The sequence below is a fragment of the Sus scrofa genome, chromosome 7, assembly GCF_000003025.6.
Source record: "Sus scrofa isolate TJ Tabasco breed Duroc chromosome 7, Sscrofa11.1, whole genome shotgun sequence".
Lineage (NCBI taxonomy): Eukaryota > Metazoa > Chordata > Mammalia > Artiodactyla > Suidae > Sus > Sus scrofa.
The window spans coordinates 115,533,579-115,557,050 of NC_010449.5; the positions used below are offsets into that span (position 1 = coordinate 115,533,579).

At 48.1% G+C, this 23,472-nt stretch overlaps 1 protein-coding gene across 3 annotated transcripts; it reads right to left on the bottom strand.

Moving 5' to 3' along the window:
- On the bottom strand, positions 1,974–20,958 carry SERPINA6 (serpin family A member 6). 3 transcript variants are annotated; one of them, XM_013978395.2, is made up of 5 exons: positions 19,032–19,353; positions 15,705–16,333; positions 8,051–8,321; positions 4,203–4,350; positions 1,974–2,344 (listed from the first exon to the last, which is right to left on the bottom strand). In XM_013978395.2, exons 1-5 carry the CDS (start codon positions 19,094–19,096, stop codon positions 2,330–2,332), a joined length of 1,128 nt encoding a protein of 375 aa, XP_013833849.1. In that variant the 5' UTR covers positions 19,097–19,353; the 3' UTR covers positions 1,974–2,329.

A 23,472-nucleotide genomic window follows, 5' to 3' on the forward strand; every position in this document is an offset into this window, starting at 1 on the left:
TGGAATGTACTAAAAGCATCCAGATTCATGCCTTCATTCTATCAGGATTTAGCACCACTTTGTAAATTAATCCGAATTCAGGTCACTTCTCTTTGTGACAGCCATCAAGGAAGTGATCCCAGCACACCAGGTAGATGTCACCTCTCCTGGTTGCTCATTCTTTTTTTTTCTTGTCTTTTTGCCATTTCTTGGGCTACTCCCGCGGCATATGGAGGTTTCCAGGCTAGGGGTCTAATCGGAGCTGTAGCCACCGGCCTACACCACAGCCACAGCAACGCGGGATTCAAGCCGCATCTGTGACTACACCACAGCTCACGGCCATGCCGGATCCTTAACCCACTGAGCAAGGCCAGGGATCGAACCCGCAACCTTATGGTTCGTAGTCGGATTCGTTAACCACTGAGCCAAGACGGGAACTCCCTGATTGCTCACTCTTTAACTTGAAGCTCCACCTTCAGGCTGGCGTGACAGCCCAGGAATACACGGGGCTGCCCTACACGCTGCTTACTGGACAGTCCCACGTGCCCGCTAAGGTCGTCGCTCATTTCCGGAACAGCACAGAATCTGTGTGCAGGGGGCACTCCTTCCAACCCTAGGGAGCCATCAAGGATGCTGTGTGTGAAAATGAACGCGGGACACCTGATTGGAATTGGAGCCTGGAAGCCGCAAAGGGTGAGTCCTCACACATTCCGCCTCGGCTCAACATACCTTAGTGAGGGCACAGTCCCCAGCACTTGCCGCCAACAAGAAACCACTGCATCTCTGAACACCCAGCCTCCTCTAGTGAGTTTTGTTCAAAACAAGCCTCCCTGGAAGTTCCTGTTGTGGTGTATCGGAAACAAATCCGACTACTGTCCATGAAGACATGAGTTCGATCCAGCATTGCTGTGAGCTGTGGTGTAGGTCGAAGATGCAGCTTGGATCCTGTGTTGCTGTGGCTATGGTGTAGGCCGCCAGTTGTAGCTCTGATTGGACACCTAGCCTGGGAGCCTCCATATGCTGCAGGTGCGGCCCTAAAAAGCAAAAAAAAAAAAAAAAAAAAAAAAAAAACCCACCTCCCCAACTCCTTTCCAGCATCTAAGCCAGCCTCGCTTTTGTCTTTGGACTTGCCTGTGGTTTGCCAGACTTTGACCCCAATTGCAATTCCTCTGCTATTCCTGAATCAATTCATCTTTGCTCGCTCACAACTGCCATTCATTTTGAATAAGGACAACACAAAGGTGCAGCGTCCTAAATAGAATCTGAGTGGTAAGACACCAACCGCTCACTTCCCTGCTCTGAATGTACCTGGAGCAGCTACCCCCGGGTCCCCCAGGGCCTCTGCCCCCCGACCTGGAAGCAGAGGGCACTCGCTTGCCAGGGCAGGCAGGTCCCTGGGAAGAAGGCCAGGGTGTGGTGCGTGGTTTGCACAGTGAGAGTTGGGGGCCTCAAACTTAAGCCTTAAAAGCCTCTTCCTCTGGCCTCCTCCCTGCGGAGGAAGCCCCTGTGTCTACAACAGCACCCCCCCCCGCCCCCCAGTCCGGCCTCTCTGTCTCAGAGTGAGGGATAGGCACTGCCTAGATTTCCATCTGCCTTGGAACCGTCCCTAGGTCAAGAAAGTCTTCTGTCCCCATCCCCCACGAGGCAGCCACTGTGCAGACCCCGCTTTGATCCCCTGCCTCCAACCAGTGAGTGGCCCCCGGGTGCCTGGGTAAGTCCTCCATTCAGGGCAAAGATGGAAGTTTAGGCTTTGCAGCTGCAAGCCTGCGGCAAATATTTGCTCCTCCAAAGCGTGATCCCATGTGAGACGCTTACTGATTGGCATCCTCCTGCTTGGAGATGGTGGTGGTTCTGGAAAAGCCAAGGTTGGAGAGAGAGGATTCCCACGACCCCCTGCACTCCTACAGTCCTGACTCTGATGGCAATTCCTCCATCTGCATCTCAAACCAGGCAATACCCTATTTTGCTTTAAACAGTTAATTATAGTTTAAATATACTTTAAAATGTTTTATATTTATCCACGTATTTACTCTTTGCAGCGTTTTCACTGTTTTGGGTAGCTCCAAGTTTCCATCTAGAATCATCTTGTTTCTCCTTTAAAAAAATCTTTAGCGAAGGTGACAAGCTTCTTCAGCTCTTGTTGTTCTGAAAAAAATCTTTATTTCGCCTTCATTTTTGAAGGTTTTTTTTTCTTTTTGGAAGATATGATGACATTTCCCCCAGCCCTTTAAAGACGTCTTCCTGTTGTGTTTTACCGTGCGTGATTTCTTCTTTTTAATGTTTTTTTCTTAGACGTAATTGCAAACTTACAAATATAATAGTGTGTCCGTATGCCTTTCGTGGTGCTTCCTCATATCACATAACCCTAGGACAACGATCGAACCCAGTAAATTACATTGGTACAGTATTATATTGAGATTATATTGATATTATTCTAATTTTATCAGTTGTCCCACCTTCCCCTTCCACCACACTTGGCATCAGTCGCAATGACATTTATTCCAGCAGGAGAACCTGGGAGAGACTGGGGGAAACGACCCACCACCCAGAACATTTCTTTGGGGTCCCTGATGCCAGAGTCCGATGAGCTGTGGTTCCTAAGGCGCCTCCTCTTAGGTCAGATTCACAATCTTGCCCAGGAAAAGGCTGCTCCACGTGAAGTGGTCGAAAACCATGACGATGAAGGGCCGGTTGAAGTGGACAGTGACAGGCTTGGGCGCCGCGTGCAGGCTGCGTCCACGCGTAGTGGGGGCAGCTGCCTCCATGCCCTTCTCGTCAAATTGCAGAACCGCCTTGTGGACCACCTGCGGGGACCGACCAACGAGCCTCATCAGCGACCCATCAGCGGAGGAGCGCCCACTGGTGTGTGGGTGCGGGTGCAGAGCCTTCCAAGCCTCATGGCTCAGACCCCTCCCGCCCTGAGATTTCTGGACGGCGAAGCGGAGGCTCAGAGGAGGTCACTTGCGGGGTTTCACCCACGTGGCAGCCCCAGGACTGGAGCCCCGGCCACATCTAGACTTCCTCCCTAGAAAGCGGGTGGGGGGAGCCCAGCCCTGGAGATCAAGGGTCTTGGGGCGGCCGATGGACTTCAGCATCCACTTCGGGTGCTGTCGCTGAGGCCCTGGGACCTCGCGCCCTCTCCCCTCGGCCCGTAAACACGAGGGGTCTGTTTGTGTGCAGTGCTTGTGCCAACTCTGCAGGAAATATCCTTTGTTGTGATCAAAATCAGAAGGAATTCTGAAATCAGCAAAACGCTTGAGTAGCTGCTATCAAAAGCCTCCAACAGAACTGGCTAATTAAATAACAACACTCTATGGGGCCGGCCTCTCATTGATGGAGCAGCTCTTCCCACGCTGTAAATGTGTACCTGCAGCTGGAGAGAAGCTGAGCCAGGCTGGGAATCTCTGCATCGTGTCTTGGGACTATAAGGTTTTGGGTCAAATAGACCCCCCAGGTCAAATGTCAGGCTATTTACTACCTCTGTGGCCTTGATGAGTTATTTCCCCCCGCCCCTGGAGTCAGAGATTCCTGCTCTGAGAAACTGGGGTAACACCCACCTTGTAAGGAGGCCGCTGGTTGACCCACCTGGCATTTTAATGAGGACATACTGTGTGCTGGGCATCACCATGGTCAAAGTCTGTGGGCTTGAGGGAGGGGGCTGCTGCCACTACAGCTTTCCCCTGTTCCTTCTCTTGTCACCCACAGGACCGTAAGATCCTGGAGGGCAGGGCCATGTCTGAGTAACCAAGGCATAGCCAGGGTCTGGCACATAGGTTTGGGGCACATAGTAGGTGTTCAAGAAGTGTTTTCTAAATGAATGAGGAATCCCAGAAAGTAAAGCTGAAGGCTGATGATGATGTCACTGGGTGGACAATTCAGCGTGATCTCATTTAGATGTTTCGTTCTTGTAGGGGTGGGGGGTGGATCACAGCCCTGCTGTGATGACACTGTCTTTCAAACACCCCCTTGGAGTGGCCTGGCAGAATGAGTGGACCCCTGGGCTTTGAAGTGCTCCCTTGTCACCAGCATCCCGCGTGACCTGGGAGGATATCACCTGCTTGCTGGGCCTCCTTTTCACCCGTTGTAAAGCCAGGGGCTGGGACAAGACCTGGGGTTCTCGGCCTGGGGCCTAGAAGCCTATTCACGAACGGGCTCCCCATTGCTTATTGTTATTTGTATTGTGAGTTGGGGAGGGCGGTGCGATGAGTTCTAGAGACACCTACCTTGGACATCTTCGGCAGGGCATTCTGGGTGATGCCTGAGAAGTGTGTTGGGTGGCTGAGCAAGTCCACAATGCCCATGTCCCCCAGGATGCTCCCGAGGTCATAGGCTCCAGAGATGGAGACCTTTGGGACGTACAGGTCCACCTGGCTGCTCGGAGTAAGCAGATGGGGTTAGATCTCCCAGGGCTGGGCCTGGCAGCCAGACTCCCGTTTCCCCTGTGCTCCCTCCAGACCAGAATATGGCACATGCTATAGGTTAATGCTGGTTAGATATTTTAGTGAGGAGATCATTTTTGGAGTAAAGACAAAGGTTGTCCTTCATCTCATTTTCAACACGCTAGGGTTCAACGTTTGAGCCATGGCGCAGTAGCACCACCTGGTGGCACTGTACCTGAATTGCAGGCCCCCTTCTAGAGGTGGGGTTGAGGGGGGCATGGGAGGGGGCAAATGGATCCCTACACAGACTCTCCCCACACACTCAAGGCGGGTATGGTTGGTTCAAGGACTCTAGGGAGGGCTTCTGTGCCCCCCACCCCGTAGCTCTAGAGGATCTCAGCTGACCACACCTTTCTTCCCGGCAGGCACTCCCAGATCCACTTGGGGAACTGGATTAACCTCTCCAGAAACACCAGACTCAGCAGCTCTCTAAGTGGGGACTTTAAAATAAAAATAACCCAAGGAGTTCACAGTGGCGCAGTGGGTTAAGCATCCCACTGGGGTAGGAGGCAGACGTGCCCCTGGGCTGAGAACAGCTGGGTCTTGCTAGGCCAAGTCAATTGGAACTTGTTTCCCTTTGATACTTCAAAGAGGAAATTCATGGCAGGAGCGGAGCTCTGCTGGAGTCAAAAGATAAGGTGACCACTTCAATCCCTCCTGGGTCAAGGAGAGCTCCCCAATCACACATGCGCAGGAAGACTCATAGGGGTTAGAAAGGGAGCGGGGGTGTCGGGCCATAAGTCCTGATACTGTCCCAGCACCCTTCGCTCTGGAATCCATCTTTGCCAAAAGATGTGCATGCATATTGGGGAGGGTCCTGTGTGCAGTCAGATGTGAGAAATAAAGTAAGATATTTGGCTACAGGTAAACAAAGACCAGAAGAACTGTCCCACATACGTGATTCAGATCACCTCTCTGGCACACTTGTCACTCGGGGCCATCCACACCCACACTCCTCTTTAGGGTGTGTATTACTTTGCTTCTGACTTAAATAATAAACCACTTCTCCGTGTGCTCTCCCACATGTTGTACTGTGACTACGATAACAAACTTTGTACCTGTTTTCACAGTCTTTGCCTCCTTGAAATATTCTTGCCTTCAGCTTGGGGCAAGAATCAGGGCAATTCTGCTTTCGACCTCTAGCTCGTCTGGTGGTTAGGATTCCTGGTTTTCAACTAGGCTGCTGAGGTTCCAGGCCTGGTGGCTCAGCGGGTTAAGAACCCGATTAGGGAGTTCCCGTTTTGGTGCAGTGGTTAACAAATCCGACTAGGAACCATGAGGTTGCAGGTTCGATCCCTGGCCTTGCTCAGTGGGTTAAGGATCCGGTGTTGCTGTGAGCTGTGGTGTAGGTTGCAGACGGGGCTCGGATCCCGCGTTGCTATGGCTCTGGCATAGGCTGGCAGCTACAGCTCTGATTGGACCCCTAGCCTGGAAACCTCCCATATGCCACGGGAGCAGCCCAAGAAATGGCAAAAAAAAAAAAAAAAAAGAACCCGATTAGTATTCACGAGGATTCGGGTTCCATTCCTGGCCTTGCTCATTGGGTTAAGGATCTGGCATTGCCACGAGCTGCAGCATAGGTTACGGATGTGGCTCAGATCTGGTGTTGCTGTGGCTGTGGTTTAGGCCAGCAGCTGCAGCTTCGATTCGCCCCCTGTCCTGGGACTTCCATATGCTGCAGGTGTGGCCATAAAATAAAAAAAAAAAAAAACTAACTTGCAACCATAGACAACAAAAACCTACCTATATAATAAAGTAGAGGGGCTTCTTTCCAGATTTTCCTGCCTTCAGAATTCTTGGCTTACCAAGTTCCCATCCAACAGGGATTCATCTCATCCTTTGCTGGGTGGGGGTGGAGGCTGGCCCCACCTCCTCAGCCGTTGCCCCTCCTGTGCCCTCTCTCCAGCCACTTCCCCCAGGTGAACTCCTACGAAGGCTTAACACTCAGTTCAAAGTGAAAGCCATCTGCTCTGCAGCCTCTTCCCCAGTCCCCTGGGGCAGAGTTCCGTGTCCCACCTTCCCCGCAACTTTACGCATTTATGCCTCTCCTTCCCTCTCTTGCTCTTGGGTCACTGGACCACTGTTAATTCCACCAGAATCTGTTTTTTGCTCTAGAGCGCATCCCTTGGGCCTATCCTAGAGCGAGGTACATAGTTGCTTCCATGTATGGATACTGAATGAATGAATGAATGAATGAAATGGCGCCTGGTCCCCGAGCCTAATGGAGCTCCTCTGGATCCAAGCGCCGGCTCCTTTCCTGCACACCCTCTTCCCTTTGAGTTCCCATCACCCGCCCACCCCACCTCCCTTGTCAGTCAGCTCGTGCACAGACCGAGCTCCAGTCTCCTGAGGGAGGAGCATCTTCTCAAGAACACCTGCTCCCTCCTCCAAGGTGAGCATCCGGGCTGCTCACAAGCAGAACTGTAATTCTGACTGTCTTCTAGCTCAGGGTTTCCCGAGGGAAAATGAGCTCATTACCGACTTCTGTCCTTACTTTCTTACTTACTGACTGACCGAGTGACTAAGGCAGGGTTAGATCACCAAGTGACTTCGCAGGCTTTTGAGTTGGTTCTAAGGTGGATGTAGTCATCATTTTCTTTCCCCTTTTTCTTTCTTTCTTTCTTTTTTTTCGGCCATGCCTGCAGCCAAATGTGGAGATGTGGAGGGTTATCTCAGCTCAAGTTCCATTTTTGTGCTCCTGCCTCCCCAGCCTGGACCTGGCCGTGCACACCAGATCCAGCTGCATCCCTGACCTCTCTGCCAGGATGTCCAATTAGGTGTTTCTGATCCAGATGTTTCAGACTGAATTTTTTTTTTTTTTTTTTTGGCTGTACCTGTAGCATGCAGATGTTCCTGGGCCAGAGACTCAACCTACACCACAGCAGTGACCTGAGCCGCAGCAATGATAACATCAGACCCTTGACCTGCTGAACTCCTAGTGATTGGGGAACTCCTGGCGATCAATTCATTACAATTTTTAAGGGTCTCCCAGGAATCTTTATGGTGCTTGGTCTAAGGTGAATCGTGAGCAAGATGATCCATGTGTCAGTGAGAGCTGGGTGTTGCTGAGCTTAGTGTAAGGAAACAATGAAAATGTGGGCGTTCCCATCGTGGCGCAGTGGAAACGAATCTGACTAGCATCCATGAGGACGCAGGTTTGATCCCTGCCCTTGCTCACTGGGTTAAGGATCTGGCATTGCTGTGAGCTGTGCTGTAAGTAACAGATACAGATCAGATCCTGTGTTGCTGTGGCTGTGGTGTAGCCTGGCAGCTGTAGCTCCAATGAGACCCCTAGCCTGGGAACTTCATTATGCCACAGGTGCGGCCCTAAAAAGCATTAAAAAAAAAAAAAAGAGGGAGAGAAGACGATGAAAATGTGATAATATAGACGGCCACTACTAACTTCCCAGGAAGGAGGACCTCCCTTTGTGCCCCAGAGTTTCTTGGTGTCAGTTGACAGGTGGGTACATAAGTGACCTTTAGGTCAGAGAACCCAGCAGACAGGAAGACAATGAGCCCCCGAGGGCGTGTCTGGGGGGAGAAGGGCGGCCAGGTGCACCCCTTTCCTACTCGCCCTGCTTTCCAAGTACGCATCCACTGCAGAAATCACCACGGGCTGCTGGAGAGCTTACCTGGGGATCAGGGACTTCGACCACCTCTGAATGGTGTCCCGGCTCAGCCCGGCAATGACCGTGTCCATCTCCCCCTTGACCGGGAGGACGAAGAAGGCCGTCTCATTGCCCGTGTATTCCAGCTGCACCAGCTGGCAGGGGAGCAAGGAGTCATTCAAGTACTTCATGGCGCGCGACTGGAACATCATGGGCACCTTGACCGTGGCCGTCTCGTTCACATAGAAGTTCTCTTCCCTGGTGCTTTCTGGGGGGAAGGAGTGTGTCCATGTGCCTGGGAAGAGGCAGGAAAGGGAGGGCAGGAGACAGGCCCATGAGCGCTCGAGTGACAGCAGAGCCAGGGGTGATGGCTCAGCAAATATCCTCCCTTGCCCCGGAGCGTCCCCCACTGAGGTGCTGGAATTTTCTGCTAAGATATGAAATTCCCAGAGCTTTAGGACCTGTTCTGTTTGCCACCCTTGAGAAGGGGTTGAAGATTAGCACCATTTCTATGGATTTTTTGCCACATCCGTGGCAGGTGGACGTTCCCAGGTCAAGGGACTGAACTCTCGCCACAGCAGCCCACTGTGCCACAAGGGAGTGCCATTTCTGAGACTGATCGCTAAAAACGAAAGCAGAGAGAGCTCACCAGGATGCAGAGGATTTGGGGGTCGGGTTCAGCAAACCTGATTTTGCCTTGAAGCCCCGCCCTGGGGTGAATCCTGAATTGGAGGCTCTGGAAGTGGTGTTGGGTCTCAGTCATCGAATTCAAGGTCCCCGGGGGGGGGGGGGGGGGGCACCCACCATCCATTCCGTCCCCATCCCCTGATGTCCTGGCCACAGACTCCCAAACCCAGCAGGGAGCCTGGCCACCCAGTCAAGTGTACCCACTTTCCTTCAGGAGGTATCTCGCCTCCGGACTGGTCCTGAAGGGCACAGTCTGGTTCCTAGAGGCACAGTCAGGGTGAGGCAACTGCTTCAAAGTCACAGATGCCCACCCCGAGCTGGACTTGAATCCCCTTCCCTCATTGTTCCATGTCGTCATGCAACTTTGTTCCTCCGGGAATGGGGAACTCACTACCTTAGCAGGTGGGACTTTCCACTACGGGTCATGCTGATGGCAAGAACGCTGCTCCTTTGATGCCTCCAAAGCCTGCCTGATGGTAACACCTGCCTGCTTAGCCTCTTCGGCCCTTGAGTTTATTCCAAGCAACTCTAAGTCCTCTTGCAGGTGACAGACTTGGCGTATTTAAAGACAGAGCTTGAGTCTCCCCAGGGCCTCTTCTGCTCCAGGTTAAGTCTCTCCAGATCTGGAGAGGAGTGACAACTCTGAGTCCAGTGGGTGCCAAGTATCCTGGCTGCCCTTGACCTCCAGCCTAGAAGCGCTTGTGTGGGCACTGTTTCCCAATGGAAGCTGCCTAAAGGTGGCCAGAGCAGGGACCCTTCCCTATCCCTTTGCCTGTGGGAATCTCTGGACCATGAGGCCAAAATATTTGCTTCTAAGCCTCAACTCCTGGAAGAGGCCAGGGGATCCAAGGAAAAGAGCTGTGGATGTGGCGCCTAGAGACCCAGGGGCAATGCCTGCTTCATCCCTAACGGCTGAGGCTGTCCTGCAGCAGGTGAGATAGTTTGCCAGTTCTCAAACCATCCTCCAGAGGAAGTCGGGGAGGGGGTCCCCAGAATCGAAGGGGTGGTGTTTTGTGGCTAACTCATCTAACTCACAGCCAAAAAATGGGCAGAAAATACTTTTCAGTGCTAGGTATTTCATCCCTAAAAGTTTGTGGTGTGCTTTTTACTGAAAATTTCTTTTCTAGAAGCAAGTATAACATATATCCAGTCTGGCAGAAAACAAATAGAGAATAAGATCTAACCTCTACTTTAAGGGATTTGAAAAAAAATTTTTTACTTTATGGCTGCACCTGTAGCATGTGGAAATTTCTGGTCCAGAGACTGAATCTGAGCTGCACCTGTGACCTATGTCACAGCTGCAGCAACGCTGGATTCTTTAACTGACTGTGCCAGGCTGGGGATCAATCCTGCGTCTCCACAGAGACCCAAGCATCTGCAGTCAGATTCTTAACCCACTGTGCCACAGTGGGAACGCCAATAAATTTTTTTCTTGAAAAGTCTTGGGTCAGGAGAACTCATGGTAGAGAAACTTAAGAATTTGAGAAGGGAAATTGGAGAGAGCAAGTGTGAGTCCCTGGAAAATCTTTTAATAATATTTTTAGTGTTCTTCAAAAAAGAGCTGTTGGCATTCCCTTGTGGCTCAGCAGGTTAAGGATCCAACGTTGTCGCTGCTGTGGCTTGGGTCACTGCTGTGATGCGGGTTTAATTCCCGGCCTGGGGAGTTTGCACATGCTGTGGGCACAGCCGAAAAAAAGAGCTGTTAACACAGTAGTCCACCAAGTAAGGAACGTGCCGGGGACAGTGTACATGTCCTTAGGTTTAGTGGTGGGAGCCACACCACTCTTCATTTCTGTTTATCATTCCGGCTTGCTGGAAGCATAGCAGAGCACCTTCCAGCTTAAACAGGGGCTTGGTAATTAGCTTGGCTGTATCACAGAAAATCTGTGTACAACCAGGCAGCCACATTCCTGCCAATGTCTGCTCCTGCATTTAAATGTATAAACCCTCTCTGGTTTCATTGCCAGGAACACTTATTTCCCATAAACTCAGCCCCTCTGTGGTCCTGAGAACACCAAGAAACCGAGAGCAAAGCCTTGTGCCAAATGGCACCCTGCCAGCACCTGTCCCACCAGCCCCCTCTCAGTCTCCTCTCAGGATCAGGAGGGCCCTCCCTTTACCTGGCTTTACTGTGCTTTGCTCCCTAGTCTGTGTTGTCAGAACCTCTAGGCAACCACTGTTGAGTTTCATCCATGTGCCCAGGGCCATGCAAAGGCACTGGGGCCCCCAAAGAGATGAGGATGCTGTGTGTAAGAGTGCATAGACTAGTGGGAGAGAGGGCCTGAAAAGTTCATGGAAGCATCCAGAAACATTTCTGGGCAAACATTCCCAAATTCCTTGGCCTTCCCATGGTCAGATGTAAAGAACACTGCCTTTTGTATGGAACCACAAAAGATCTTGATTAGCCAAAGCCGTCTTGACAAAGAAGAACAAAGCTGGAGACATCACACTTCCTGGTTTCAAACTATATTATAAAGCTATAGTAATAAAACAGTATGGCACAAGCATAAGAACAGACATATTGACCAATGAAACAGAATTGAAAGTGTAGAAATACTTTATAGAAAGTATATATAGTCAACTAATACCAGATAAGGGAACCAAGAATACTCAAGGAGGAAAGGTAGTCTCTTTAAGAAATAGTGCTGAGAAAATTGGATATTCACATGCAAGAGAATAAAACTGGATGCCTACTTTACATCATTCACAAAAATTAACTTGAAGTACATGAAACACTTAAACAGAAGCCCTAAACCATAAAACTCCTAGAAGAAAATGTTGGGAAAAAGAAGTTCTTCGACATTAGTCTTAGTTAAGATTTTTTTTGGATATGACACCAATAGCACAAGCAACAGAGGGAAAAATAAATCTGTGGGATCATAGTAAAATAAACTGCTTTTGCACAGCAAAGGATACAGTCAATAAAATAAAAAGGCAACCTACAGAATGGAGGAAAATACTTGCAAAACATATACTGGATAAGGGGGAAATATCCAAAAATATATAAGGAACTCATAAAACTTAATAGCAAAATAAACCCCAAATAATCAAATTAAAAAATTGGCAGAGGATTTGAATGGATTTTTTTTTTCCAAAGAAGATATACACATGGCCCACAAGTGTAAGAAAAGCTGCTCAACATTACTAATTCCCAGGGAAATGCAAATCAAAACCACAATGAGATCTCACTACACATTGGATAGAATGGCTTTTAACAAAAAGAAAAGAGAAAACAAATGCTGGCGAGGACGTGGAGAAAAGGGCACACCTGTGCGCTGTTGGTTGGAATGTAAATTGGTGCAGCCACTATGGAAAACAGTATGGGGGTTCCTCAAAGAATTGAAAACAGAACTACCGCATGATCCAGCAATTCCAGTTCTAGGTATACATCAGAAGGAAATGAACCCACTGTCCTGAACACCTGCACACCCATGTTCATTGCAGCATTATTCACAAAGCCAAGATACGGAAACAACCTTCCAATCCGATGGATGAATGGATAAAGCAAAGTGGTGTATATATATTTGGGGGAGGGGGAGGGATGGACTGGGAGTCTGGGGTTAATAGATGCAAACTATTGCCTTTGGAGCAGCTAAGCAATGAGGTCCTGCTGTATAGCATGGGGAACCACATCTAGCCACATATGATGGAACACGATAGACGATAATGTGAGGAAAAGAACATGTACATCTGTGTGACCGGGTCACTTTTCCGTACAGCAGAAATTGACAGAACACTGTAAACCACTATAATGGGAAAAATAAAAACCATTCGAAATCTAAAAGAAAAAATAAAATAACAGGTGAAAAAAATATATTTGGAACATTGTTTAGCCATAAAAAGAAGGAAATCCTGCCGTTTGTGACAACATGGATGAAACTTCAGGGCATGATGCTAAATGAAATAAGACAGAAAAAAACCACTGTATTCTCTCACATATATATGGCATCTAAAAATAGAGAACTTATAGAAACAGAGACGCTAATGGCGAAGCAGGAGGTTGGGAGAAATGGGTGAAGCTGGTCAGGGGATGAATTTCCAGTTCTAAGAGGAATAGGTTCCAGGGAATCTCATGCACAGTCAGGCAACTACAGTTAATAACTCCGTATTATATACTTATTTTTGTAATTAAAAAATTTTTTGGCTGTGCCAGTGGTATGCAGATGTTCCCAGGTCAGGGAACGAACCCATGCCACAGCAGTGACAACACTGGATCCTTAACCCACCAGGGAACTCCATGTATTAAATACTTAAAAGTTGCTAAGAGAGCAGATATTAAAAATTCTCAACACACACACACAGCTGAGTGATGTGAGTGACGGCTGTGATTTTGGTACTCACCTCGCAATCTATACACGGAGCAAATCATCACGTGGTAGGTCTTAAAGGTACACAATGCTGGAGTCCCTGGGTGGCTCAACAGGTTAAGGATCCGGCGTTGTCACTGCAGTGGTTTGAGTCCTTCTGTGGCGTGGGTTCGATCCCTGGCCTGGGAACTTCCACATGCTGTGGGCATGGCCACCCTGCCAAACCTCTTACACGATGTTATAAGTCAATTATATTTCAGTAAAGCTGGAGGAAAAAAAAGTATGCTGCCCTTGCCTGGTCAGTCTCTTACCCTCGCCACCCTCCAAGAAGGGAAGCAGCTGACAGGTGGGTTCCCAGAGTTGTGCCGAGAACAGGCAGAGAAAGACCAAGTGGCAGCTGGAGGGGGGCTCCCCAAGATGCTAAGTCTGTCCAGGTAATAAAGAGCTGGGGGAGGGAGGGGGGTCAGCGGCTAAGGGGAGGCCTGGAGTGAGAGCTGGGGAGGAGAGAAATGGGCATATGAAGAGGAGTCTTTGTTGGGCTATAGGGTTTGGATACTCTTTAATGTCATTGAGAGATACATTAGACATTATCTTTTTTGGTTTCACCTGCCCTTCTTTGACTATGACTGCTTGATTGAAACTAAACCACTTGGGCCCAGAGTTACACATCCTAACGAGATGACTGTTAAAATGGGGCATGGGGAAACTGCAGAGGATGCATATGAGAGACAAAGATGTGCCTGAGGAAACCAGGGCAGGCTTCAGAGAGGTGGTGACTTTTGAGCCAAGATGTGAAGGGCAGGAAGAAGGTTTAGGCAATCAGACAAGTTGAAGGAGGGCTCAGGGGACATAATGGGCGTGGGCCTTGTGTCAAGCAGGATGCGCCCCCCAATGATATCTGTCCTAATCCTTGGAACCTGTGAATATGTTATGTTACATGGCGAGAGGAAATTAAGGTTGCTAAGAACTGACTTTGAGGTAAGATTAGTCTGGATTATCCAGGTGGGCTCCATGTAGTCATAAGGGCCGTAAAAGTGGGAGAGGACAGCAAGAGGCTGAGTCAGAAAGGAGATGTGATGATGGAACCAGAGGTCAGAATGATGTGATTACAAACCCTGAAGAGGGAAGGGGGCCTTAAGCCAAGGCATACCGGCCACTTTTATAGGCTGGAGAAGGCAGGGCACAGGTTCTCCCCTAGAGCCTTCAAGAGGAGCCCACCCTGGCATCACCTTGACCTTAACCCAGAGTGACCCATTTTGGGCGCTGACCTCCAGGACTCTAGGATAATAAATCTGCGCTGTTATAAGCCCCCAGGTTTGTGGTAATTTGTTACAGCAGCAATAGGGAACCAACACAGGCTTTCATGGGGACAGACTCAAAGACACATGCGGAATTTGGTGTGGTCAGACATTCTGTGTATGTGCCTGTGTACTGTGTATTGGGAACTTGTATGAGGCAAACATTGGGATATGAGTCTGGAAGACAGAAGAAGCAGGTGATTCTAGGCCAGGGTCTCTCAACATTGGAACTCTAGCCATTTGGGGGCAGATAGCACGTTGGGGGGCTGTTCTGTGCATCGTAGGATGTTCGGCATCTTCCTGGGCTCTACCCACTAGATGCTAGTGGCACATCCACCCCACCCCCCGTTGCAACACCCATGATGTCTGCAGGTATTGACAAGTGCCCCTGAGGGTGGATGGGGGCTGGGCATCGCCCTGGGTGGAGAACCACTGCTATAGACTAAGAAGTGCAGGTTTTATTCTCCTGGATAATATAACCCCCGGTTGCCTGCTCAGAAATGCAATTGGGGGACGGGGCCTATTAAAATACAAATTCTAGAACAATCTTGTGGCAATTTTGCTCTTGTAGGTCTGACATGAGCTCTGGAATCTGGAATCTGGTATCTGTCTCCATGGCGATTTTTATGAACAGTGATTTTTGAAAACCCTGCTCCAAATTGGTGAGGAGGGGCTGGGGTTTGGCTGAGAGGGGTCTTGGTTGGAGCTGGCTCAGGACTTAGGGTCTGTCAGGAAGTTCCTAAGGCTGGGGTAGTGTCTGTCTGGTTCTAGGCTGTCTTTCTATCCCCTAGCCAAGTGCCTGACTCACAGGCAGGACTTGACCAATATTTGTGGACCATGAGCGAGTCAGACTGTTCATGGTCACATGTTTGGGCCTTGAACCAACCTGCAAAAGCTTGGGCAACTTGCTCTTCTGGGTGTCTTTTTTTTTTTTTTTTTTTTTTGTCTTTTTAGGGCTGCACCTGCAGCACATGGAGGTTCCCAGGCTAGGGGTCGAATCGGAGCTACAGCTGCCAATCTACACCACAGCCACAGCAATGTGGGATCTGAGCCGTGTCTGCAACCTACACCACAGCTCATGGCAATGCCGGATCCTTCACCCACTGAGTGAGGCCAGGGATTGAACCTGTGTCCTCATGGATGCTAGTCGGGTTTGTTAACCCCTGAGCCACAATGGGAACTCCCGGGTATCATTTTGATCCTCAGTAAGGATGATATAAATTCCACTTTGCTCATAGGATCATTGGCAAATATGGAGACTCAGACGTGCATGTGATTTGTAGGCTCGAAGGCTTTGCCCGAGAGTCTGCCCTGGGTTTTGATGGCTCTTAGTATCCTTGGCAATAGTAGATGAGGCCTTGTCGGGATGGGGTGGGTGAGTGGTACCTTTAAAGAAGATATAGTTGATCAGGATGAGCATGGCTGAGCTATCCTGCTCCAAGAACAAGTCCACAATTTTTCCTTGTGTCTTATTCTTGATATACTCATTAATTTGTCTGCTGGCTCCTGCCCAGTCCTGGAAATCGGCAGCCAAGGCTTCCAACCCGTAGTAGTGCTTGGAGCCTGTGGAGAAGGACTCCAGAAGCTCCAGACTGCGGTCGAGGAACAAGGCATTGCCCATGGTCATTTCTGAGGTGATGTTTGACCCCTTGAGGAGAGAGTGGAGATGCTGGAAGTCCTGATGGATCTCAGCTTCGGGGGTCTCAGTGAGGTTGAAGCCTAGGCCTTGGAGAAGCTGCTCCCGTGTGTAGCCACTGGCACCTAGTGACAGCATAGCCAAGGCTGTGGAGATGCTCACAGGGGAGAGGAAGACGTCCTTGCCAGGAGCTGAGGCCACCAGGTGCTTATACAGGGCAAAGGCAAAGTCCACGTTGTTTGGAGCCAAGTTCCGGTGACGGCTCCTTGTGCTCAAGTCACTGTCAGGGTCCTTAGCCTGGCTGGTCCAGAGCCCGCTGGTCGACAGCCAGAGGAGACAGGCATACAGGGTGAGCAGCATTGTCCGGGACGGCCAGGCCCTGCAAAATCAGAAGTGCTCACTGGGTGATGAGGGGAGGCGTGGTGGAGTGGTCGGCACAAGACCCTACGCGAGACTCCGCTCAAGCCCCAGTTCCTTCCTGCACGTCGGCTGAGTGACCCGGGGCAAGTCAGGACCCTGGGCCTCAATTTCCTCATCTGAAAGTATGAATTATACCTGCTGAGATTTAGCAATTACCTACCAGGTGTCCGATCTTTCCCCTCAACAATGATAAAGTAGATATTATTATTCTCATTTTAGGTAGGCAGAAATGGAAGCTCAGAAAGGTTAAATATCCACCCGGTTGATACAGTCAAAGTGCTGAAAGAAAAAACTATCAACCAAGAACCCCGTATGGGCAAAACTGCTCTTTAAAAGTGAGGCAGAAATTAAGACAAACTCCCAGATAAGCAAAAGCCAAGGGAGTTCCTTACCACTAGACTTTTACATTCTGTGTTTATGGACTGTAGGATTTAATGTTTTTAAGATGTAAAAACTACCCAAATAAATCTACAGTTTTTTTTTTTTCTTTTTTCAGGGCCACTCTGGTGGCACATGGAAGTTCTCAGGCTAGGGGTCTAATCGGAGCTGCAGCTGCCAGCTTATGCCACAGCCACAGCAGTCTAAGATTCAAGCTGCATCTGCAACCTACACCACAGCTCACGGCAACGCTGGATCCTTAACCCACTGAGTGAGGCTAGGGGTCGAACCTGCATCCTCATGGATACTAGTCAGGTTTGTTACCCCTGAGACATGATGGAAACTCCTCAGTGCAATTCTCATCAAAATCCCATGACGTATTTGCAGAAATAGAAAAATCCATGCTAACATTCCTACAGGATCTAAAGGGACCTCAAATAGCCAAACAGTAAGTTTACGTGAAAGCTATATAAGAACAAAGCTGGAGGTCTCACATTTCCTGATTTCCAAATTTGCCATGAAGCTACAATAATCAAAATGTGGTATTGGCATAAAGGCATGAAACAGAATAGAGAGACCAGAAATAAACCCATGCATACATGGTCAAGTGGTTTTTGGCAAGGGTGCCAAGACCCTTCAATGGGGAAATGGCGCTGGGAGACTGGATATCTACATGCGAAAGAATGAAGTTGAACTTTACTGTGTGGCATATATAAGAATTAACTCAAAATGGATCAGGGGCCTAAATGTTAGGGCTAAATAAAACTCAGATGAAAACATAGAAGAAAAGCCTGATGACATTGGATTTGGCAAATTATTTCTTGGACCTAACACTAAAGGCACAGGCATCAGAGGAAAGATTAGACAAATTGGACTTCCCCAAAATGAAAGACTCTGTTCATCAAAGGTTACTATGATAGAGTAAAAAGGCAACACACAGAATATTTACAAATCACACTTCTGATAAAAGTTTACTATCAGAATATACAAAGAACCTCTATAGAGAACTCCTAAAACTCAAGTGCAAAAATCCAAAAAACAATCCAACTCAAAAAATGGGCAAAGTCGGAGTTCCCATTGTGGCTCAGTGGAAATGAGCCCAAACAGTATCCTCGTGGCTTGGATCTGGCTTGGCTGTGGCTGTGGCATAGGCTGGAAGCTGTAGCTCCAATTTGATCCCTAATCTGGGAATCTGAATATGCTGCACCTGTGGTCCTTGAAAAAAAATGGGCAAAGGACTTGAATATATATTTCTTTAAAGAAATATATGGATGAAGTATACAAATGGCTAGTAAGCACATGAAAAGATTCTCAGTAAGCATTAGAGACGTATCAAAATCACAGTGAACTATACAACTCATACCTATTAGGATGGCTATTACAAAAAATGAAAAAAAAACCACAAAAAAAAATCAGAAAACCAGTGTTGACATGGATGTGGAAAATTTGGAAAACGTCTACATTGCTGGTGGGACTGTTCAGGGGACAGTTCCTTAATACATTAAACATAGAATTGATCCAGCAATTCCATTTCTGAGGATGAATACAAAAGAACCGGGAGCAGGGACTCCAACAGATCTTTATAGCCACCAGTGTTCATGACAGCGTCATTCACAATCGCCCCCAAAATGGTCTCAAACCAAATGTCCATCAATGAATGAAGGACAAATTAATTATAAACCATTATAAATGTTTGGAAGGAGCAATTTTAAAAAATGCAGCCCAGGTCAATGGTCCCAAACCCTGTGCTTTTGGAACCCAATAAAGAAGAAATGCTTCTAGGAGAAGCAAGTACCCGGTGCCACTCCACCTATGGGACTAGCCATGCTGGAGGGGGCTGGGCATCCACAGTGAAACCAGTCCCGCTGGTTAGTGTGTGAGCACCAGTGAACCACTGGTCTGCTCTGAACCCCCCAAGGCCCTTTCCCTGGCCAGATCCCAACCCAGAACCTCACAAGAGACAGGTGCAAACATCCTCCCGACCTTCCAGAGCCCTCCTCCAACCCTCCCCACTTGTCTTCCTCCACGTGGTGGAAAAACAACTCCTGCCTCTTGGCTTTGATAACAGCCCAGCTGCCCTGCTCCCTTCCTCCCCAGCTGCCTGGCTTTACAGACAGTGCTCCATTTTCCAGGGTTTTGTGGCAGACCAAGTTGCATTAGGATCTCAGCATTGCTATTTATGACCTAGGTGACATGAATGCAGTGTTTAAACTCTGCCTATTTCCTCGATATAAAATGGCGTTGATAACAATACCCACCCCTTGCCAGACCCATTTTACCTTCTAAATTGCTGATGTTTGTCTTCTCCAGTCTTGGGAACCAGCCCAAGTTCAAGGCTCAGCATCTCTCCCCATCATCCCCACTTGATCTCTTTGCCTCCTGCCACCTCTCACCAGCCTCTCTCTCCCCTTTGCAGCCAGGGGCATCTTTCCAAAATCAAGCGGCTGGGCTGTTCTCCTGCTGAAAAGCTCTCAGTGGACCTCATTTCTCCCAGGCAGGGCTGATCTTCACTCATGGAGCCCAGGGGGCCTCATGCCTCTGTCCCTGGTGACGGCCCACCCCCAGCCTCAAACTTGGTCCCTTGAAATCTCAGCCCCAGCAGTGCTACGTGTCTCATGGTGTCCTGGCAGCACACACCAGACTTTTATCTCTCTGCCCGGGTCAGGCCAGGGAAGTCATTCCATTCCCCAATGTTTGCGGAGCTGGCTCTGGCCTGAGAGCTGGGGACAAAGATGGACCTGTCCCAGTCCTGCCCCATGTGGCTCCACTCCACTGGCCCATCCCCTCCCTGCCATGCCTAGCTTGCTCCCTCTTGTCCTTTGGCATGCAGGTCTTGAGTCACCTCCTCTAGGAAGTCCTCCCTCTGTGCTCCTTTCTGACGCTGCCCTTGGGAGATTGCAGTGAAATCTTTGCTTCAGCCCTGGTCCCTCCACACCTGTCTTTGGTCACTTCCTAGGCAAGGACCCCATGCAGTTTAAAGTCTGGAATGGTGGGCTTGCCCCCAATAGTAGCTCCTTTCCCTTCCCTTCTCTTCCTGCTGTCTCCGAGATTTCGTGCCTCATCCGCTCCCACGTTAATCTTCCAAGATGGGAATTAAAACTCTACCCGCCTCACGAGGTTGTGATGATCAGTCACAGCCGTTATCAGTGCTTTCTCTCTCTCTCTCTCTCTTTTTTTTTTTTGGCCATGTCCATGGCATGCAGGAGTTCCCAGGTCAGGGATCCAACCCATGCCACAGCAGTGACCCTAGCAGCAGCAGTGACAAAACCAGATCCTTACCTTCTAGGCTACCAGAGAACTCTCATCAGTGCTTGCTTGGTTTCTTTCTTTCTTTTGTTTTTTTTTTTGTCTTTTTAGGGCCACACCCATGGCATATGGAGGTTCCCAGGCTAGGGGTCGAATCAGAGCTGTAGCCACAGCCACAGCAACACCAGATCTGAGCTGCATCTGCGACCTACACCACAGCTCATGGCAACACTAGATCCTTAACCCACTGGGCGAGGCCAGGGATCGAACCCGCAACCTCATGGTTCCTAGTCGGATTCGTTTCTCCTGCGGTGCAACAGGAACTCCCGTCCCTCGTTTCTGAAGTCACGCATTCAAGAAATACCTGCTATGTTCTCTGTTTTTCCAAATGCCCCCTGTAAGCCAGGTACAGTCCTAGGCACATTTAAATCTCATACCATGTGCTGTAATGCTGGTAGTTCCATTCTAGCTGCGGGATCTTTGCCCCAGGTCCCCAGGTGTATGCAACTCTGTAGGAAGCAGTCTGTGCTACGCCAGCTGGGCACTGCCATCCCCTACCTGTGTCCCCCCAGTAGGGGCGCTGTGTTGCGCTGATCCACCCCAGCTCTCAGGCTGTTTGGCTGGGCTCAGGAGCATCGCGTGATGGATGGGAATGGCTCTTAGTTCAGTGTCAACCCCTACAAGGTAGGATCCCAGGAGAAATCAAAATGCCTGGGAGTGACCCACAGACTCTGGAAAACCCTCCCCAGGGTTGCTCCTATCCCTGCTGGTTGCCCTAATGCTCGATGCCCCATTTAAAAAAAAAAAAAAATGAGCAAGATGCAGTCATGGTTTCGTTTTGGAGGCTGGGCTGGAGCGGGAGGGATGGGGAGTTGTCAGCTGTTACTCACGGTCTGCAGTGGGTTCCGGCTGTAACTGCTGCCTTGGTCCAGCTGCCCTGGATCCTATCATGTGTACAGTAAGTCTGCGGGGCCGCTGCCGCTAAATCTTGTTTGCCAGCTTCCCTGCTGGTTAATGGTTAGAGGGGGGCCAGTGGCCTTCACCATTTGGTGGTCCCCTCCCCCCAGTCATTAACCAATGGGAAGCTTTCCCAGGAAATTTGAGTAAACACAGCAATACTGTGATTTAACTTTCTTCTGTATACAATTCCCTGACATTTTAGTTTTTAATATCAAAATGTGGCTGGAGTTGCGTCAATGTTTGTGGTTGCCCCATGGCACCTGGCACAGAAGTCACAGGTGCCCTGAATTAGCATGATGGTGCTGATAACTTGTGAAGAACCAGGCGCTGAGCTTGGGCTGGGAATGAGTTCAGCAAAGTCCTGCCTTGGAGGGAGCAATGGTCTAGTGGGAAAGACAGTCATGGTATAATTTAATCTCCACGATGACGCTAAATGGATACTATTATTATTATTACTCTTCTTTAAACGAAACTGAGACACATGAAACTTAAGCTTGAGATTCATATCTAAGGCCATCTAAAGTGTAGCAACCTCAGAGTTCCCGTCGTAGTTCAGTGGTTAACGAATCCAACTAGGAACCATGAGGTGGCAGGTTTGATCCCTGCCCTATGCTCAGTGGGTTAAGGATCTGGTGTTGCTGTGCAACGTCTAGCAACTTCTCTCTTCCTCACATTTTCATTCATCAGTTCTCTTTCGATTGCAGGTGACAAGAGACCAAACTCAAACTACTTTAAAAAAAAAAAATTTATTGGGTTTCCCTGATGGAGAGTTCTGAAGAGTGGAGAATGCTTCAGGCCTGGTTGGATCCAGGGGACAAAATCTTGTCAGTAAATCTCTGTCTCTCTGTCTCTCGCTCTTTTTTTTTTTTTCCTCCTTGTAAATTCTTTCTTAACTCTGCTTTCTTATGGTTTCCTTCTTTGGTCTCTCTGTGGTGGGGACAAAGGTGGCCACTGCAGCTCCAGGTTATTTGGTTCTAACTTGTTATTTGATATCGGAAGGAGAGAGACTCACTTTTTTTCAGTGTTCATATCAGTCCCTCAAAGGATAGGATTGCCCATTCTTGGACTGATACAGTATGCAGAAGAATAGGGCCTTGTGAATGGCCAGCCAGGGTCTTGTGCCCCCTGCTGGGTTGATAATGCCATTAAGACTTTCTAGGGGCGAGGGAAGATATTTTCATGAGAGTCACAACTGTGTTTAGAGTTTTGGGGGAATTTCAGTTTTATTAATATTTATTGGTCTTTTCAAGATTTTTTTTTAAATTCCTTAAGTCACTTTTAGAATTTATATCTAGGAATTTACTAATTTTCAAATCTCTGTCATATAAGTAATTATTTTAAGTTTTCTTGGTTCTATTTTTATTTACGTATTTCTTCTCCCCCCCCATTAGTCTTGTTAGGGAGATCTGTCCAGCTAATTAATCTTTTAAAGGATCGGCTTTAGTTTTATTCATCCTTATTATTTGAAAAAAATCTGTATTTCACTGATTTCTGTCTTTTGTATGTTACATCTTTTCACATTCTCCAAATTTTCTTCTGTTTACTCTTTTACTGTTTTCTTGAGTTAAATGCTTTACCTTCTGGCTTTTTAGCATTTCTGGAATCCATATAAATGTATTCAAAGTTTTCATCTAAATATTAACTATGTCTCATAAATTTTGGTATTTACTATTTTCATCATTTTTTCTAAATGTTTCTTTCTTTTTTTTTTTTTTTTTTTTGTCTTTTGTCTTTTGTTGTTGTTGTTGTTGTTGCTATTTCTTGGGCCGCTCCCGCGGCATATGGAGGTTCCCAGGCTAGGGGTTGAATTGGAGCTGTAGCCACCGGCCTAGGCCAGAGCCACAGCAACGCCAGATCCGAGCCGCGTCTGCAACCTACACCACAGCTCACGGCAACGCCGGATCCTTAACCCACTGAGCAAGGCCAGGGACCAAACCTGCAACCTCATGGTTCCTAGTCAGATTGGTCAACCACTGTGCCACGACGGGAACTCCTCTAAATATTTCTTAATCTCCTTTATGGGTTCACTTTAAACCCAAGGATAGTTTAATAATGTGCCATTTCATATATTTAGAATTTGGGGCTACTATTCTATTATTAACTTTTTAATTTCATTATGGTCAAAAAATCACTTATATGATATTGAACATTTGGAACTTAATGAGGTTTGTTTTTCGTGGTGTATTTTTGTAAATATTCCATGTTTTATTATAAAATATTGGGTATTATCTATTTGATCTGCATATATAAATATGTATATGCATAATGCTTAAGTTTATTATTTTATTCAACTCTTCAATATCTAGGTTGATTCCTTATTTACTTGTGCTTTCAGTTTCTTAATAAGGAATGTTAAAATCTCTAATCATAATTGTTTATTTATTTATCTCTCTGTCAGCTGTTGGTAGATACACTTTGAGACTGTTAAAGCACATGTACTTTTGATTATTGTGTTGTCTTGCTCTATTTATTGCTCCTTTTTCTTTTATCTTTGTTCCATATGACACATTTTTA

What these genes read in the sequence shown, in the direction of transcription:
- SERPINA6 (XM_013978394.2), bottom strand. Translation starts at nt 19,096, where the DNA reads ATGCTGAGCCTTGAACTTGGGCTGGTTCCCAAGACTGGAGAAGACAAA. An exon ending in TCGAAGTCCCTGATCCCCAG is followed by an intron (nt 4,351 to 8,050) that starts GTAAGCTCTCCA and finishes TACTCCGAGCAG; the next exon opens with CCAGGTGGACCTGTACGTCC. An exon ending in CCCTGCCGAAGATGTCCAAG is followed by an intron (nt 2,784 to 4,202) that starts GTAGGTGTCTCT and finishes CGGTCCCCGCAG; the next exon opens with GTGGTCCACAAGGCGGTTCT.